At 45.7% G+C, this 19,548-nt stretch overlaps 1 protein-coding gene and 1 non-coding gene across 6 annotated transcripts in view; one reads left to right on the forward strand and one right to left on the reverse strand.

The window, feature by feature from the left end:
* Window positions 1–19,548, forward strand: part of mtus1b (microtubule associated tumor suppressor 1b) — a 95,966-nt gene that overhangs the window by 75,433 nt on the left and 985 nt on the right. For all 5 annotated transcript variants that reach the window (XM_045722932.1, XM_045722933.1, XM_045722934.1 and 2 more), the window contains 8 exons: window positions 1,291–1,619; window positions 10,637–10,703; window positions 14,404–14,618; window positions 16,260–16,365; window positions 16,582–16,655; window positions 16,879–16,974; window positions 17,674–17,790; window positions 18,969–19,066. In XM_045722932.1, the coding sequence (XP_045578888.1) occupies window positions 1,291–1,619; window positions 10,637–10,703; window positions 14,404–14,618; window positions 16,260–16,365; window positions 16,582–16,655; window positions 16,879–16,974; window positions 17,674–17,790; window positions 18,969–19,066 (1,102 nt within the window). The remainder of the gene's footprint in view (window positions 1–1,290; window positions 1,620–10,636; window positions 10,704–14,403; window positions 14,619–16,259; window positions 16,366–16,581; window positions 16,656–16,878; window positions 16,975–17,673; window positions 17,791–18,968; window positions 19,067–19,548) is intronic.
* Window positions 18,825–18,900, reverse strand: trnap-ugg (transfer RNA proline (anticodon UGG)). Its single transcript has one exon. It is a non-coding gene; the product is annotated as a tRNA-Pro (tRNA).

The raw sequence follows: 19,548 nt of genomic DNA on the forward strand, positions 1-19,548 counted from the left end.
GCAGCACTAAGATCTAGGAGCACGAGGACAGACGCAGAGCCTCGGTCTGACGTCATTAAAAGGTCATTTACCACCTTCACAAGTGCAGTCTCAGTGCTATGATGGGGTCTAAAACCAGACTGAAGCATTTCGTATACATTGTTTGTCTTCAGGAACTTTTTTTTCAACACCTCATACAGTACAGTGTGTGTTGTGTGTGCATGTTTTTTTTCCAGCCCAGTCTAAACTGAGGTCTAAGATTGAAGACCATGATTAGTTGATTATTAGAATCAGATGTGTTAGTGGTGGGCTGGAACAAAAACCTGCAGACACTGTATCCCTCTAGCGCCAGGACTGCCCATCAAGGTCACACATGAAGCCTGTTTCTATGACTGTGAGAGGTTATTGACAGCGTGGTGGCCATAAGGGGGCAGTATTACAGTGTTTAACCCCTTTAGGGAGAAGGTCATAGCTCAGCTGGTGTGGTGATGGGACTCGCATAGTGTTATAGCGCTCTGCCTCTCATTGAGTTGACTGTATCAGGTGGACGTCTTTACATGCAAACACTATTAAAGAGAGCTTTACTAACACAATTTATGTTTGATAGCTTTAGGGAAAGATAGATGGTTGATATGGCATTATTGATACAATTCTTAATGATGATTATGATGATCAACGTGAAGTATCAGTATCAGGGATAACTCTATTGACAGTCTGCTGTAGGGTCAAGAGCTGTGGCCAGTTTTCCCTCTTAATAAAACACAGCATGCAGCTTCAGTCAGGCATGAAATCTCCATGGTCCACTTTGCTCTGAGACAGCAAAATATATAAGAGAGGGATGGAGGGAGGGAGAGACTGATGAAAGGGAGGGAGGGGGAGAGATGGACGGAGGGGAGAGAGATGGACGGAGGGGGAGAGAGATGGACAGAGAAAGGGAGGGGGAGAGAGCTGGATGGAGGGGAGAGAGATGGACGGAGGGGGAGAGAGATGGACGGAGAAAGGGAGGGAGTGGATGGTTCCTAACTGCACTGTGGCTTGATGCTAATGCACTCCTAATGGATCCTTGGATTCTACCTAGGGGGCCATCATTACAGACCTATCCCAGCATGCACTGCTGCACAGTTTTTTTTAGCTCCACTGGGGTTTCAGTCGGTGTCTGCTCAGAGACCTTTAGGCGTATCCTCCTGCATGCTAGTGTGTCTGTGTTGTGTTTCTATGTGTTATGTTTGTGAGGGGTTGTGGAGAGTGGAATGCGAGAGACCATGCTAAACATCGTTGCCAGCACACTCAACCGACCTTGCTCTCTTTCAGTGGACAAGAACAAGGCGCGGGGGACGCCGTTGGCGAGGACCCTCTCCCAGACCAGCACCACTACTCAGGTCGGAGGACCCAGCCAACCCCAGCCGCCCCAACCAGACCTGGTCCCAGTCCCTGCCGTCCTTCTCCCAGTCCAAGGACCAGTGGTCTCGGCATCCCGCCCGGCCCGGGCTGTAGTGGAGGCTAAGCCGGCCACGGCGGCCCAGTACCGAGCCCAGTGTGAGAAGAAGAACCAGAGCCTTCAGCAGCTCCGAAGGCTCCTGGAGCAGGGCAACCGCCGGATAGAGGCCCTGGCTACCGTGGTGCAGCACCTCTTCACCGAGGTAACACTGGAATATGTCTGGGTTTTACTGTACCTTGGTGTGCTGCTCTGTCACTTTACCCTTACCTACATGTACAAATGACCTCCACTAACCTGTACCCGCGCACATTGACTTGGTACCGGTACCCCCTGTATACAGCCTCGTAATTGTTATTATTCTTTGTTTTTGTTTTGTTTATTTAGTAAATCATTTCTTAACTCTATTTTCTTAACTGCATTGTTGATTAAGGGCTTGTCAGTAAGCATTTCACAGTAAGGTCTACTACACCTGTTGTATTCGGCGCATGTGACATAAAGTGTGATTTGTTTTGTTTCTTGTAGTTAGGTGCTTGGTGAGCTAAAGGAATGTCCTCGATCTGTTTTTAGTAACTATGGCCTTGTTGTTATAGCGGTCAGAGAACCATATCTGTTCTCTGTGTGTTTGAGTAGTCCCATGGATATTATTCATGTAGCAATATAGATATAGTGGGTGTTGGTTGGTTGACTTGCAGAGCTTCTGTTTACATGACTGAGGAGGAGGAGGAGGAGGAGGCAGGAAGGACAAAGGACAGTAATCTCACCACACCCACTCACCATTTAGGGTCCATGGCTGTCATCAAATACACAGCACCTTTCCATCCAGAACTATGTATGACTATTGATGAGTGGGTGTCAACGGTATGCTGTGGTTGGCAGCATGCATGAAGTATCTGTTTTCTCTGCTGTCTTCTGTTGTCCACTGCTAAAACAAGCTGTGTGTGTGTGTGTGTGTGTGTGTGTGTGTGTGTGTGTGTGTGTGTGTGTGTGTGTGTGTGTGTGTGTGTGTGTGTGTGTGTGTGTGTGTGTGTGTGTGTGTGTGTGTGTGTGTGTGTGTGTGTGTGTGTGTGTGTGTGTGTGTGTGTGTGTGTGTGAGACTGCCGCCAGTCAAAAGCAGCCTCTCAATCGACCAAACTGAGTTCCTGTCTCTGAGGGGGTGTTCTATCAGTGTTTTAAGCCAGCGATTGGTCCAGCCAGGCGAGTGGGTGTGGCTTGTGTGGATAATCCCGCCGTGTCACTCACAGAATCCCGGACTTGGATAGGCTACTGTGTAAATATTTGCAGAGATCTTTACCCTCCTCTGTCTTCAGGACGAACGTTTGAAAACGCTCATTGTGATCGAGTGACATCTCTTGACAGCACATGTCAAACACCGTAGGAGATTTTTAATTATACGCTTTGTGTATTTAGGATTGAGAGGAATCATCCCCGAATTAAAACATGAATTATAGACCAGAATCTAACACCGAGAGAGAATGAGGTTTCACTACTCTGTAAATCCTTTCATGACAGGCATTTCCACATCAATCTTTTGTCATACTTTGAATTATTCTGGTACGGCAGGAACATGCCTGGAATAGCAGTGATAATCTGCTCCAGGTGCCGAAATCCCTGGGCGTTTATAAAGTATACTGGCTCACCTTGCTTTAACAATTTTATGAGGGCAATGTGAACTTTTCAAATTCTTCATATGTATGACAACTGGCTAGGGAATGTGCAGCTCACAACCTCTTTCCCCAGGTTCTCTCTCTTTCTCTCTACCTCTGTCTGTCTCTCTCTCTCTCTCTCTCTCTCTCTCTCTCTCTCTCTACCATCTCTCTCTCATTCTCTCTACCTCTGTCTCTCTCTCTACCTCTGTCTCTCTCTCTCTCATTCTCTCTCTCTCTCTCTCTCTCTACCATCTCTCTCTCTCATTCTCTCTACCTCTGTCTCTCTCTCTACCTCTGTCTCTCTCTCTCTCTCTCATTCTCTCTACCTCTGTCTGTCTGTCTGTCTGTCTGTCTCTCTCTCTCTCTCTCTCTCTCTCTACCATCTCTCTCTCATTCTCTCTACCTCTGTCTCTCTCTCTCTCATTCTCTCTCTCTCTCTCTACCATCTCTCTCTCTCATTCTCTCTACCTCTGTCTCTCTCTCTACCTCTGTCTCTCTCTCTCTCTCATTCTCTCTACCTCTGTCTGTCTGTCTGTCTGTCTGTCTGTCTGTCTGTCTGTCTGTCTGTCTGTCTGTCTCTCTCTCTCTCTCTCTCTCTCTCTCTACCATCTCTCTCTCTCATTCTCTCTACCTCTGTCTCTCTCTCTACCTCTGTCTCTCTCTCTCTCATTCTCTCTACCTCTGTCTGTCTGTCTGTCTGTCTGTCTCTCTCTCTCTCTCTCTCTCTCTCTCTCTCTCTACCATCTCTCTCTCTCATTCTCTCTACCTCTGTCTCTCTCTCTACCTCTGTCTCTCTCTCTCTCATTCTCTCTACCTCTGTCTCTCTCTCTCTCATTCTCTCTACCTCTGTCTCTCTCTCTCTCATTCTCTCTACCTCTGTCTCTCTCTCTCTCATTCTCTCTACCTCTGTCTCTCTCTCTCTCTCATTCTCTCTACCTCTGTCTCTCTCTCTCTCTCTCTCTCATTCTCTCTACCTCTGTCTCTCTCTCTCTCTCTCATTCTCTCTACCTCTGTCTCTCTCTCTCTCTCTCATTCTCTCTACCTCTGTCTCTCTCTCTCTCTCTCATTCTCTCTACCTCTGTCTCTCTCTCTCTCTCTCATTCTCTCTACCATGTCCTAAAGCTGATTTAGTCCTAAGTTTCTCCTCACAAATGGGACTTGCTGTCATGTTGTAAGTGTATCTGATATATTACCCCACATCTGGTATCAATGAAGAACCGTAACAGCACGGTTATGTGTTTAAAGGAGGGGGGGGGGAGAGGTGGTCTATATCCAGTCTTGTGATGTTGACCACTCCTCCCATCTGCTGACCCTACCTGACCAGAGGTGTTACACACACTGAACTTCACACTAACACACACTGACTTTCACACTAACACACACTGACCTTCACACTAACACACACTGACCTTCACACTAACACACACTGACCTTCACACTAGCACACACTTACCTTCACACTAGCACACACTGACCTTCACACTAACACACACTGACCTTCACACCAACACACACTGACCTTCACACTAACACACATGGATCTTCACATTAACACACACTGAACTTCACATTAACACACACTGAGCTTCACACTAACACACACTGAGCTTCACACTAACACACACTGATCTTCACTAACACACACTGAGCTTCACACTAACACACACTGAGCTTCACACTAACACACACTGAGCTTCACACTAACACACACTGAGCTTCACACTAACACACACTGAGCTTCACACTAACACACACTGAGCTTCACACTAACACACACTGAGCTTCACACTAACACACACTGAGCTTCACACTAACACACACTGAGCTTCACACTAACACACACTGAGCTTCACACTAACACACACCGTCTATCTCTCTGTCTGGGTGGTGTGATAGTGATGGGAGAGAACACAGTCTATCACACCACTCAGACAGAGAGATAGTGATGGGAGAGAACACAGTCTATCACACCACTCAGACAGAGAGATAGTGATGGGAGAGAACACAGTCTATCACACCACTCAGACAGAGATAGTGATGGGAGAGAACACAGTCTATCACACCACTCAGACAGAGATAGTGATGGGAGAGAACACAGTCTATCACACCACTCAGACAGAGATAGTGATGGGAGAGAACACAGTCTATCACACCACTCAGACAGAGAGATAGTGATGGGAGAGAACAGTCTATCTCCTGTAAACCTGGTTTCATCTCCTAGAGAATAGAACCACCATGTGGCTTCACCTTCCACAACATTCACTCCTCCACAGGTGCTGTTGTGTAACAGACTGAACTGAGCGGTCGTTAGATAGTAGAAAATCATCTCCAATATGCTGTTCTGAATCAGACAACGTTGGTTTCTTTATCAAGTTAACCTGTTATGGCTAGGGGGCAGTATTTTCACGGCTGGATAAAAAACGTACCCGATTTAATCTGGTTATTAGTCCTGCCCAGAAACTAGAATATGCATATAATTATTAGCTTTGGATAGAAAACACTCCAAAGTTTCTAAAACTGTTTGAATGGTGTCTGTGAGTATAACAGAACTCATTTGGCAGGCCAAAACGTGAGAAGATTCTGTACAGGAAGTACCCTGTCTGACGATTTCTTGAACTTCTTTGCCATCTCTATCCATTACAAAGGATCTCTGCTCTAATGTGACACTTCCTACGGCTTCCATGGGCGCTCAGAGCCCGGGAAAAAGCTGAATGACGTAATTCAAAGCCCTGGCTGAAACACACGAGCGCTTTTGCTAAGTGGTCTATCAGAGGACAAAGGGCTTAGGCTTGTGCACTGGCAGCCCCCCTCTTTCTGTTTTTCCCTCTATTTACCGAAAAGCAGATTCCCGGTCGGAATATTATCGCTTTTTTACGAGAAAAATGGCATAAAAATTGATTTTAAACAGCGGTTGACATGCTTCGAAGTACGGTAATGAAATATTTAGAAATCTTTTGTCACGAAATGCGCCATGCGCACGACCCTTATTTACCATTCGGATAGTGTCTAGAACGCACAAACAAAACGCCGCTATTTGGATATAACGATGGATTATTTTGGACCAAACCAACATTTGTTATTGAAGTAGAAGTCCTGGGAGTGCATTCTGACGAAGAACAGGAAAGGTAATCAAACTTTTCTAATAGTAAATCAGATATTGGTGAGTGCTAAACTTGGTGGGTGTCTAAATAGCTAGCCCTGTGATGCCAGGCTATCTACTGAGAATATTGTAAAATGTGCTTTCACCGAAAAGCTATTTTAAAATCGGACATATCGAGTGCATAGAGGAGTTCTGTATCTATAATTCTTAAAATAATTGTTATGCTTTTTGTGAACGTTTATCGTGAGTAATTTAGTAAATTCACTGGAGGTTTGCGCGGGGTATGCTAGTTCTGAACGTCACATGCTAATGTAAAAAGGCTGGTTTTTGATATAAATATGAACTTGATTGAACAAAACATGCATGCATTGTATAACATAATGTCCTAGGGTTGTCATCTGATGAAGATCATCAAAGGTTAGTGCTGCATTTAGCTGTGGTTTTGTTTTTTGTGACATTATATGCTAGCTTGAAAAATGGGTAGTCTGATTATTTCTGGCTGGGTACTCTGCTGACAAAATCTAATGTTTTGCTTTCGCTGTAAAGCCTTTTTGAAATTGGACAATGTGGTTAGATTAACGAGAGTCTTGTCTTTAAAATGCTGTAAAATAGTCATATGTTTGAAAAATGGACGTTTTCGGATTTTAGAGGAATTTGTATTTCGCGCCACGCCCATCATTGGATATTGGAGCAGGTGTTCCGCTAGCGGAACGTCTAGATGTAAGAGGTTAAGGAAATCATTCGTTGTGTCAAGTCCTGTATCAAGTCAAGGGATTGGTTTCCTTTTCCACTTTCTAACCGAACACCCCTCTAATGGAGAAGACAGACGGAATGCTTTTCTGGCTTTCTATTGATTAGAGAGATGGATTGAAGGGGAGACGGGGGAGGGAGAGAAATGGAGGAGGGACTGGGGGAGAGAGGGACTAATGCACCAGCTGCAGTGTCAAGCCTCCCTGCAGGTGGGGAGAGAAGGCAGGGACAAGGGTAAAGGGGTGGGGATGTTGGGTTCCACCACATCACCTGTGAGCTGTACATCTGGGGCTATCAATAACCCCGCCCCCCAGCCTCGGGCCTTACCGTAATCCTCCTGATAGAGGGAGAAGAGAGGTTCCTATCTGAGGAACAGCAATGAGCTCTCTGAATGTAGTAGAGGTTGTCATGCCAACTAAACATGAGAGCAAACTTAAAACTCTCTAACAAAGTACCGTAATTTCCGGACTATTAAGCGCACCTGAATATAAACCGCACCCACTGAATTAAAAAATATATATTATTTTGAACATAAATAAGCCGCACATGTCTATAAGCCGCAGGTGCCTACCGGTACATTGAAACAAATGAACTTTACACAGGCTTTAACGAAACACGGCTTGTAACAAAAATAAATAGGCTTTAACGAAACACGGCTTGTAGCAGTAAGCTTTAGTTGTCTTTTTGCACTGAGTCAATTCCTCACGCTGCTGTTTCCAACGTCTTATCATCGACTCATTAAGACCAAGCTCCCGTGCAGCAGCTCTATTTCCATTTCCAACAGCCAGATCAATCGCCTTCAACTTGAAAGCTGCATCATATGCATTTCTCCGTGTCTTTGCCATGATGAGGGTGACAAAATGACTACCGTAATCGGAATGATGGGAAGTTTGAGAGCGCTCAATTTAATCTAAACAGTAAACAAAAAAGTTGTTTGACCTTAACCCATTCGGCAATTTCATTGGTCTAATGAAATCTTCATGCCGCCAAAAAACTGAGCACGTCACAGAATGTGTTTTTTTGGAAAAAAAAATTGAAAGTGGGAAAAATCTATATTAGCCGCGTCATTGTTTAAGCCGCGAGGTTCAAAGTGTGGGAAGAAAGTTGCGGCTTATAGTCCGGAATTTACGGTAGTAATACTAATGAGTGATTAATACAATTATATTTAAAATGTCCCCCTAGATAAACCCAGGTCGCATTCATAAGGGGCACACAGTAGTGAAACGTTTGGGGGAAAAACCTAAAGCGTTGTTATAGTCCCTACCTGTTTCAGTATGTTTTCTCCCATTTGGTGCCTAATGAACACACCCATGATCTGGTGCCATCAGTTATTTTAGATTAGTCCACGTGGATATCTCCTGGTGTACATACGGTGTTGACTTGTAGTGTAATAGTGTGGATGACCGTGAAGGAGGGATGAATCCTCTTCTTTCTCCTGCTCGGGCTGTAAACGAGTGGAGAATAGCCCTCCTGTCTCATCCCTCCATCCGAGTACATTTCCGTTGTAGGGAACATTTCCTGGATAGCGTCTGGCTAGCTAGGAGGCTATTTAGAGAGTCTTGGCAGTGAAATATCTCTTCACTGATAGCATTAAGCTTTCTATTGACTCTACAGTGCCAGACTCTCTGTTTGTGTGAGTCTTATCTAAAGGGAGAATGCCAGTACTATCTTGGCCTGCCGAGAGCACTTGAAAGCACCACGTAGAAGATTCTACAGCGCAAACCAAGCCAGAAATGGAATGGATTAGCCAGCTTTGACGTTAAGGACACGAGTCAAAGATGGCATAAAAAAAACCAGTTTATTAGGCTTAATAGGACTCCGCTATACAACAGCAGTTTGAGCATCTCCACTGTAACTATGTAACAGGCTAGCTAATAGGCAATGGCCAAGCTCGCTTTGATTCCCTATAGGTCATGTCTTTTGAAAAGTAGAACCTAGTGTGTTGTTAGTGCCGCTAATGTTTATTAATGGATTAGCCCCACAGACACATGTACTGTGCTCTTTTAAAGGGACCAGAGAGGCTTGACCATGCAGCACCCGAGGCCCAGAGCAGAGGGCCTTAGCCCAGTCTGACCTCACTCTCATCTAGCCCTCTCCCTCCACCACCCCCAGCTCCAGGCCCTGTCTCTAGGGGAACTCTACGTGGGCTGGAGCTGGGCCAGGGGCGGCTGGGTTGGAGGTGGGGAGGAACTGCTAGGCAGGGCTTGATGTGCTGAGTACTCCTTGGAGAGAGAGAGAGAGAGAGAGAAAAAAGAGAGAAAGATAAAGACAGGGAGAAGTTTCTTTGATGTAGACAGACCAGCTCCCTGAGCGAGCGAGAGAGTGAGAGGTGGAGGTGGTTGGTTGGTGTTGAAGAGGGGGAGGTTCCGACCAGGCACATTGTAGTGGAGCTCCTAGCTGTAGCACTTGGCCCTTCAGCGGCCCAGGGGGAATAACATGGGCTCCTCTGGCAGCAAAGCCTGCCTGAAGACTCCTCCACATACCAGAAAGAAAGGCAAGGTGTGTTTTTCTTTCTCTCTTTCTTTCTCTCTTTCTTTCTCTCTTTCTTTCTCGCTCCGTTTGCTTAATTTTTTCCGTTGTATTTTTGTTTTGCGCATCTGTTGGCGGGCCGTTTGGCCTCTCTCTCTCTCTCTCTCTCTCTCTCTCTCTCTCTCTCTCTCTCTCTCTCTCTCTCTCTCTGTCTCTGTCTCTGTCTCTCTTATCTCTCTCTCTCTATCTTTTTCTATCTGCTGGTTCACTTACAGCTGACCGATCGGGTTCTTGACTATAATGTATGGGTGTGTGCATCATGCCATGTGTCAAATAGAGACGGTTATGAAGTGATCATTGTGTCTCTGTTTTAAAGAGTGTGGACATTTATTACAGCAGCGTCTCTGTTTGACCATTTTGAGAATCGTGTGTGTGTGTGTGTGTGTGTGTGTGTGAGAGAGCTCTAGGTTGGATTAGTACAGGGTGTAGCCTTCCATCCTTTCAGGATGTTGAGACAATGGTGATATGTATGAGAGTGTGAGTCCGTAAGAATGAACAAGTTCATGAGAGAATTTGTGTACGTGACGTCTCTGAGGAAGCATGTGTGTCTTAGTTTTAGACTATTTACTTATTAATGCGTAGGCCTGTGTCAGACGAGTTTTCATAGCACGTGTTCCCTGTTTCCAAGATGCCCTATGTCACTTCTAAGTCACCCTAAAAGTCGCCTCTCCACAGACTGATAACGGGGTGATATGGATACAGTGTCATAAGGGAAACAGTGTCTGATGTCCAGACAGCTGCTGAAAACGCTAGCCTGGTTCCCAAATCCGTTTGTGCTGTCTCGCCAACTCCTACGGACCATAGAAGATGGCAAGACGGCACTGACAGATCTGGGACCAGGCTATGAAAGTGCTGCTCTCAGAACTGTTCGGTCTCACAGTCTCTGAAGCCTACCCAGCGGGCTAATGTAGGTTATTGCAGGTTGTTCTTAGTTACAGCATTCCTCGACACGCCTATAGGAATATGTGCTGTTATTAGGTCACCATACTGAAGCCTTTAATTGTTCGAAGTCTAAGAAGCTATTGGTGCCCAGGAATGATGTTGTGGAAAGATGTCTGTCGGGCGAGTCATAATGTCTGACGTAAAACGATTGTCTGGTTCCACTTGAAACGAAAGTCTCACATAGTTTAGGAATAGTTTTTCCATGGACTTAATAACTAATCGTATCTCTCTGTCTCTCTCTCTCTCCGACAGCGTGAAGAGACATTGAAGCTGAAGAAAGGACTGTCCCTGGAGCTTTCTACCCTGCGCGATGAGCTCAGTAAGAAAAAACCACCTCAAGCATGTCTTCACTTCACCCTGCTTCTCGTCTACCCCTCTACCTCTTACATATGCACCTTTATCAGCGCATCGGTTGCTCAAGGAAGAGCAAGTGTTGCCGAAGCAGAAAATCTGTAAATCAGAAAATCATCAACAAAAACATTTAACGAAAATATTTAATCTGCCAATTGTGTCTCGTTATGAGTGAAGCAACAAGTTTTTTTTACAACACTCAATGTGAATGAACCTTCCCTCTGTTTCACTCTCATTTCCCTGACCTGTTGGCTTATCATTAAGGCCTTATCAGGTCGTCAACTGCCATCCAAAGCACGTTGTGCTGGCCAATCTCTGCCTCTGTGTAGACGTTGTTATTAGGTCCCACCCCCTAGGCATGCTGTATTTGGGAAGCGTGAATGCAAGCCTTGGCATGTTTTGCAAAAATGTGTGGGCCTGTGTGTACACCTGTTCGCGTGCAAGCATGTGTGTTTGCGAGTGTCAGGGAAATGCATTGAACTGATGTTATTGGTAGCCCGTGCAGCGGTCATAAAGCCTTAGTAATTACAGATACAGGCAGACAGTCTCCTTTGTCCGCGGTCTTCCTTCAAGCATGACTTACCGTCTTCCCTCCAAGCATTCACCATCAGTAGTTAGTGTTAGTGTTAGTCTCTCTGCAGCATCATCTTTGTTTACCCTTATGGAGACATGCTACATCACTGTGGTGACAGGACAATAGTCTTAACATAATGGGTTTGAGTGCTGTGGAACTGCTTGTCAGGGAAGGGGGTTGTTCTCTTTAGGAGGAAGTGTTCGGACTCTAATTCTGGAGAAGCGTCTGGTTGTTGTCGAGCAGGGATCAGCAACTAGATTACACCGCGTCCCGATTTATTTCTTGAGGAGATGCTCAGGGGTCCAGAACATAATTACAGATACTTTGTAGACTGCAAATTGACCGCATGAAGCCCAAACAGATATAATATTTGACTAAAACACAATCATTTCAAACCTTGCTTACATTTGGATACAATCACATATATCTATTATGCGTGGGGTATACTTATGAACAAAATAAAAATCACTTGGAGCTAATTTGCTGGTGTTTTTAGTCACTCTATGAATTTTTTACATGGGGGGCCAAATAAAATCATCTGCAGGCCAAATTCGGCCCGTGGACCGCCATTTGGGGAACCCTGTTGTAGTGCAATCTGACATTTTGACAATCTGACATTTCGATCCATGTTTCACCAGAATTTGGATGTTTAGAATGTTCAAATAATTCCAATTTTAAAAACATACATCCTTCCTCCCTTCAAGATGACCCCTGATCTAACACGACTGGATAGGTCAATAATATGTGATAGAATCCATGCTTACAGCTATCCATTTTTGTTAGTGGTGATCATTTCAAGGAAGGTGGGAAGGTGATTGTGAACATGTTGAAACATTCATTGTTCTGGATGCGTTTCATACATTACAAGGCATTCCATTCTGTTCTGTTCTGCCAATGACGCCAGAGTGGCGTTCCAGAGGAGTGGGCTTGTTCAGTTCTGTTCCTTGGACTTGGCCCAGACGCCAGATGTTGTAATGTGTTACGAAATGGAGAGGAAATGTGCGCCGTTTCACTTTACCCACGTGCCCCATGACCGTCTCAGACGTCGTGCCAGACCTCGTCAACCCTCGCCACCTGTGCAAGATGCCTTAGAGGCATCTGGTTGGAACGCCTGTACAATGTGGTTCTGATGAACAATACCAACGGTAGTGGTTCTGATGAACAATACCAACGGTAGTGGTTCTGATGAACAATACCAACGGCCGTCTGCTGTCAGGGATCTAGAGAGCTAGAAAGCCCCCTTCTCTTTTAAACAGACAGGCACACACACTCGCATGCATGATAGACACACACACAACACTCCGATTACAATTCTGTCGTTTTATTCCCTCACACACTTTTCTCTCTCACACACGTTTATACAATCAATACTTTTACTACACAGTTCTAGTGAAAACCATTCAGTCTCAACACACACACTCGTGCAAGCCCGGACACACCCTTTAACTGCCGTACCAAGCCCTCTCCCCCTAAAAGCAAACACGTGCATAGATGCACTTTTTTCCCCAGCGAACCTCAGCAGAAAATGCATCGACTACCATCTGTTTGATGAGCGGGGGGTTTGGTGTGCTTGTTGAACCTTCACCCCTGTTTTTACACATGACTGTGGAATGTATGGATCTCACTCTCACCACCTCCTTCAAAACTCTCTGTTAACGTCAGACTTGGAGAAGTGCTAACAAGTCTCTTCACTGTGTCTACTGTATGTTTGACCAGCAGAACCTGTCAATACGTTTCTCTTCAAGCTAGTGAAAGAACATTGTCAGTCTGACTTCCAGGGATTTTATTTGTCTTTCCGGACAGTTTTACAGTTAACACTTCTAGGCTCTTTATATTGAGTGGATAATGGTCACAGTTAAAATCTGCGGATTGAGTTAAAGGGATATTTCAGGTTTGGCATTGAAGCCCCGAAGTCTGATGAACTCATGGATGCCATTTTGTATGTCGCTGCTGGTTAGCGTTGGCTTGTGAAACCACCTCCAACTTCCTTCAAACTGGACACAGATACACAGAAATGGTGTCCACGAGTTCATGTTCGTCTGGGGAAGTAGATAAAGAGGATTTATTGCCAAAATCCCAAACTATCCCTTTAAGTCTGATCCTTGATCAATTTGATCTTGAGCTGATAATGGCTACAGGTAACAGGCTTGAGTAAATCCTGATCCTAGATCTGCCCTTAGATACACATTCTTTCCAGCTCCCTTCCTTGTTCCTTCTTGACCCATGATGTCGTGTTATGAAACAACTTGCATGTGGGGGCAAGCGCTGATGTTATAATACGGGGGCCACATGCCAGTCACACCTGCCCCCAATCCACACACACACACACACACACACACACACATATACACACATACCCTTTCTGTTAGTTACCCCATAATAAAGACAGGACCTGTCTGTTAACGGGCTCTCAGCTGCCGGCCTTTATGACATCATCGCCGTGGCAACAGGCCGCAGAGTTAATCCCACAGGGGAGGATATGAGGAAATGTCAAATGTCCAGGCTGCTCTGTGCTGCGCTGTGGGAATCTGGTATTATCATTACATATATGGGTCTATCATTACATATGTATTAAAATATAGTCCTGTCATTAGATGTCGATTTAAGTAGGTTATAGCCTACTAGACCCAAATGAATTCTACTCCTGGTTGGGCAAAACAATTACGTTCAATGGAGATCTGCTGTTGAAGGGGCTTTTTAGTTCAGAGCCTGGTTTACTGGGTCCGGGAATCCGGCCCTTAGTTTTCAGCGGACATGTAAAGTGTTGTGTGAAAGGGTGCATATGACTCTGATCAAGATTAGAGGTTAGGGTTGGATTGCGCAATGTTGGAACAGTCATGCGTTTTTCCAGTGCGTCGTCAGATGTTCACATCCAATTGGTGTTTATGCAACGCTGTTACAAAAACACCAATTGGCCGTTAGGAGATGTTATTCCAACACTGTCCCCCTCTTATTACAGTGAAGTCATTATTAATCATAGAGCCTCATTCCGGGTAATTGTGTTTTTAAAGTGAATTCTAAAATACAAAGTGACGATGACAGTCTCTCTCTTTCTCCATCTCTCCCTTTCCTTCTCCCCCTCCTCCCCCTCCAGTCTCCTCGTCCCAGTGCTGTGAGCGGCTGCAGAAGGAGAAGGAGGAGGTGCGGGTGTCTCTGGAGGAGACAGTGCGGAGGGTCCAGAGGGATCACCAGGCTGAGCTGACCGGCCTGGAGGAGAGGCTCAAGGCCTTCTACCAGGCAGAGTGGGACAAGGTGCACCAGGCCTATCAGGAGGAGGCGGACAAGTGCCGCGCCCTCATGGAGCAACAGGTCAGTGGCGAGGCGGTGGGGGGGGGGGGTTTGATCAAATTGTATTGGTCACATACACATGTTTAGCAGATGTTATTGCGGGTGTAGCAAAATGCCTGTGTTTCTAGCTCCAACAGTGCCGTAATATCTAACAATACACAACAATACACACATCTAAAAGTAAAATGTTTTAATTAAGAAACATATATATATATTTAGGACGAGCAATGTCAGAGTGGCATTGACTAAAATACAGTAGAATAGAATACAGTATATACACATGAGATGAGTAAAGCAGTATGTAAACATTATTAAAGTGACTAGTGTTCCATTATTAAAGTGGCTAGTGATTCCATGTCTATGTATATAGGGCAGCAGCCTCTAAGGAGCAGGGTTGAGTTGCCGGGTGGTACCAGGCTAGTGATGGCTGTTTAACAGTCTGATGGCCTTGAGATTGATGATGATGAGTTGCCTTAAGACGCAAAGACTCGCGTTGGCTCTCTGAGTTCATGCCTAGGCTTTAGCTCAGAGGGCTAACACAAGTCTTACAGAGCGGAGAAGTCCGGGTTTTGAACCCAGTAAGTCACACTTGTGTAACACAGGCAGTCAGAACAGAACATGAACAAAGGCATAGAGCCAGCGTTGCTCAACATCAGCGCACTATAAACACAGTATTGAGTTTTTAGCTGTTAGCGATTGATACGTCGCCTCTAAGGCTGCTGGGGGCCGAGGGGGATAGGGTTGGTGTGATGTCATCGTTATGACTCGCGTCCTGTGGTTCATGCCGCGTTCACGTGCTAGTCGGCACTCTGAAATGTTCAACTTGCTAACTGGTTGAACGGGGCACGTGTTTAACTACAACCTGTTAGCAAGCCGGAGTTCCCTAGTTCCGACTAGCGCGTGAACACAGCATTAGTGCACTTCTGAAACACCCCACTGGCTGTTACCTGCACCACACACAGCGCCCAACTCGTAAACGCTTCCCAAGATTTACGACCGTTGCCATGGTTATTACTCCCTGATGTCATCAGCGGGAGAACAGGACGGCATGGATGAATATGAATTGGCACAGAGTATTATTTCCTGAGTCCTCTATGGCCTACATCTAACTGGTAATTCAATCAGCGATAAATCATCCACATGAGCTTGTTCCAAATCAGATACTTTTTTGCACACGTACTCCCACACACAAAACACACACCTCATACACACGCAGACTACTGCACACACACACACACACACACACACACACACACACACACAACACAGCTCCATGTATATAGAGACATAAAACACTTCCCGTTTCTTTTACGCTGTTTTCACACTGTGTATTTAAATACTGGATTCTCCACATACTTCATTCTATTATTTCTCATTTCAACTGCTCTGTTAGGAGCTGGTGACACAAGCTTTTCACTGCACCCGCTATAACCTCTGATAAACTGTGTACCCAACCAATAACCTTTTGATTTGAAATGTGTCATAATAATGGGGGGAATCTTAGCAGTATGAATTGGAAGTATAAAGAGGAAACCTTAGACTATTGAGATTCACCCCGTAACTGAAGCTCATCATGTAATGGCGTATCACTGACTGGTGAGAGGAGCCCATGGGAATTAGAATGATCAATCAAATCCATTTTCTTCTTCTTCTCTCTGTCAGCTGGAGGAGATGAGGAGCAGACAGGAGACTCTGAGGAGAAACTCTGAGGCCAGCTACGCTCAGCAGATGGACACGCTCAGACTGACCTACGACACCGCCGTCCAAGGTGAGGACACACAACCTCACACCTTCACAGAACTCATTGAAATTCATCCCTCTATTCTTCCGTCCTAAAATGCACGTTTCAATCCACCCACCCATCCATCTCAGGCATCCACACACTTGGTTGGTTTTCACATGAGAAATTATTAATTCCAAGTTTTTTAATTTGTGAATAAGTGACTAGTTTTCCCCCATCATTGAGTGTGTTGTTGTTTTGCAGAGCTCAGGGAAACCCTGGAACAGGACTTGGAGAACCTGGACAAAACGCTGAAGGAAACGGAGGCCACTCTCACTGTAAGATCCATGTTCCCTGTACCTCCCTGATCACAGCCTTACCAACTCATTTACCCAATAAAGATACTACTACTATCTTCTGTCTGTCTTATATAGACTCAGTATCAGGGAGTAACACTGTTGTAGCGTTGACTTAACAGTCTCTCTCTCTCTCTCTCCCGCTCTCACCCACTTTCTCTCTCTCGCTCTCACCCACTTTCTGTCTCTCTCACACCCACAACAGGAGAAAATCCAGGACCTCACGTTGGAGAACGAGGCGCTGAGCGAGAAGCTGCGAGCGGAGGAGGAGAGGAGGAGGATTCTGGCAGAGAAGAACCAGGTAAAAGGAATATGATGGCACCCTATGTAGTGCCCTAATTATGACCAGAGCCCCATGGACACAGAAAGGTGCTGAAGAATGCTATTGTTCTGGTACACCGTGTACCTCAGTCAACAATACCACTGCTGTGAGACAGATGTCCCAGTTTCCTGCTTATTTTTTGTTGTTATTGGGCCTTATGGTCTTTATACTGGTGGAATACTGCCCCCTGCTGGTTGCTAATGCAGCACTGGTCATTGTGTCCGTTTCTGAGATGGCAGCGTTCGGGGATTTATCCACAGTGACTCATGCATATTTAGTTTCATTTGGAAATCAAACCCACAACTCTGGTACTGCAGTCATCCATCTTAAAGTGGGTTATTGAAAGACTGTTGTTTGTCTGGAACAACAGTTTGTAGGGGATAGAAGAGGTTAGTGATTACTCTGGTTTGTGAATGAAATTCTCTCTCTCTTCCCCTCTCCCTCTCTCTTCCCCTCCCCCCTCCCCACCTCTTCCTCTCTCTCTCTCTCTCTCTCTCCCACCTCTTCCTCTCTCTCCCCCCTCTCTCTCTCGCTCTCCCCCTCTCTCCCCCTCTCTCTCTCCCCCTCTCTCTCTCGCTCTCTCTCTCTCCCCCCCTCTCTCTCTCTCCCCATCCCCCCTCTTCCTCTCTCTCTCTTCCCCCCCTCTTCCTCTCTCTCTCTCCCCCTCTCTCCCTATAGAAGGACTCCCATGTGTTGTATCTGGGACAGGAGCTGGACAGTCTTAAGGTGGTTCTGGAGATAAAGACCAAGCAGCTTCACCAACAGGACAAGAAACTCATGCAGATGGACAAGCTGGTGAGGACGCATGCACACACACGTCAATGAAAACGCGCATACACACACACATACATGCCCTGAGCTTGCCCCTGTGTATGTTCGCTGTTGATTTTGCTGGCTTTCTCTGTACATCACTGAAAGGGTGCGCCATCTTATGTCATCCCTTGTAAGACACATACACATTCCTGTGAAGGCGGAGTGTTTTAGTAAGGGTTTGTTTTTGCCGTTCAAGCTCATGATAGATTGTCTTCAGTCTTGGGAGTCACCACATAAAGAGTCATTTCGCTGCAAAACAAAACTGCATAAATACACCACGAATATTGAGTCATGATTGGAAAGATTGAGTCTGCCTCGCCGCAGGCTTCAGAGCACGCAACCTAGTAAAACAAATACCTCTGTCTCAAAGTAATCAGAATCCTGGGCCTAAACCGTCTAGGAGCGGTGGAGACCTGCACACTGTCTAAAAAGAGATCATCCACAGCTATTGGGACATTATGGTGCCCAGAAGTTTATTGTGCATAAATAAAAGCTGAAAACAAAACACAAACGTTTCTGCATCAAGCCATCATCGGTGTTAATGGTGAGCACAGACACCAGGCTTCTATTAGAGATTCATTGCATATGTCACATGATCTAGTGAGTAAATCGCTGTATTGCATTAGTGGAAACCAAGACTCTTCCCAGGAGAATTAACTTGGCAAGTTAGGAGAATTAACATGGCAGGTTAGGCAAATTAACGTGGCAGGTTAGGAGAATTAACGTGGATGGTTAGGAGAATTAACGTGGATGGTTAGGAGAATTAACGTGGATGGTTAGGAGAATTGGGTTAAGGTTAGGAAAGGGGTTAGCTAAAATTGTCCCAGACACAACTCAAACATAGGCCTGCCCTGAGAACAGTCTTTGTTTCCATTAATACGATGCTGTGAGCAAATCTATACATGCAAACAAGTACATAGTATCATGGCATGATTCAAGTACATTTTAGTCATTTAGCAGACGCTCTTATCCAGAGCGACTTACAGTAGTGAATGCATACATTTTTTTCTCCATACTGGTCCCCCGTGGGAATTGAACCCACAACCCTGGCATTCCAAACACCATGCTCTACCAACTGAGCCACACGGGACCAGAAGTACAGGAGCAGAGAGAAATATCTCATTTGAACTTTTCCATTTGTGTTGTCTGTTTGGCGCCAGATGGAGAGCAACGTGAAGCTGGAGGAGCGTCTGAACAAAGTCCAGCAGGAGAACGAAGACTACAGGGCCCGCATGGACAAACACACCGCACTCTCCAAGTACGTACTACAGAGAGGAGTTACTCATCTCTCTCCAGAATCCTCATCTTCACCATCTGTCCTTCCAGCAGGGTTTCTATCATGCAGAATGTAGTTCTAAGAATGTGTGTCTTCCCCTCTCTGACCTCTCTCTCCTCTCTGTGTGTCTTCCCTCTCTGACCTCTCTCTCCTCTCTGTGTGTCTTCCCCTCTCTGACCGCTCTCTCCTCTCTGTGTATCTTCCCTCTCTGACCTCTCTCTCCTCTCTGTGTGTATCTTCCCCTCTCTGACCTCTCTCTCCTCTCTGTGTGTGTCTTCCCCTCTCTGACCTCTCTCTCCTCTCTGTGTGTCTTCCCCTCTCTGACCTCTCTCTCCTCTCTGTGTATCTTCCCTCTCTGACCTCTCTCTCCTCTCTGTGTGTCTTCCCTCTCTGACCTCTCTCTCCTCTCTGTGTGTCTTCCCCTCTCTGACCTCTCTCTCCTCTCTGTGTGTCTTCCCCTCTCT

This window comes from Salmo salar, chromosome ssa08 (genome assembly GCF_905237065.1).
Source record: "Salmo salar chromosome ssa08, Ssal_v3.1, whole genome shotgun sequence".
Lineage (NCBI taxonomy): Eukaryota > Metazoa > Chordata > Actinopteri > Salmoniformes > Salmonidae > Salmo > Salmo salar.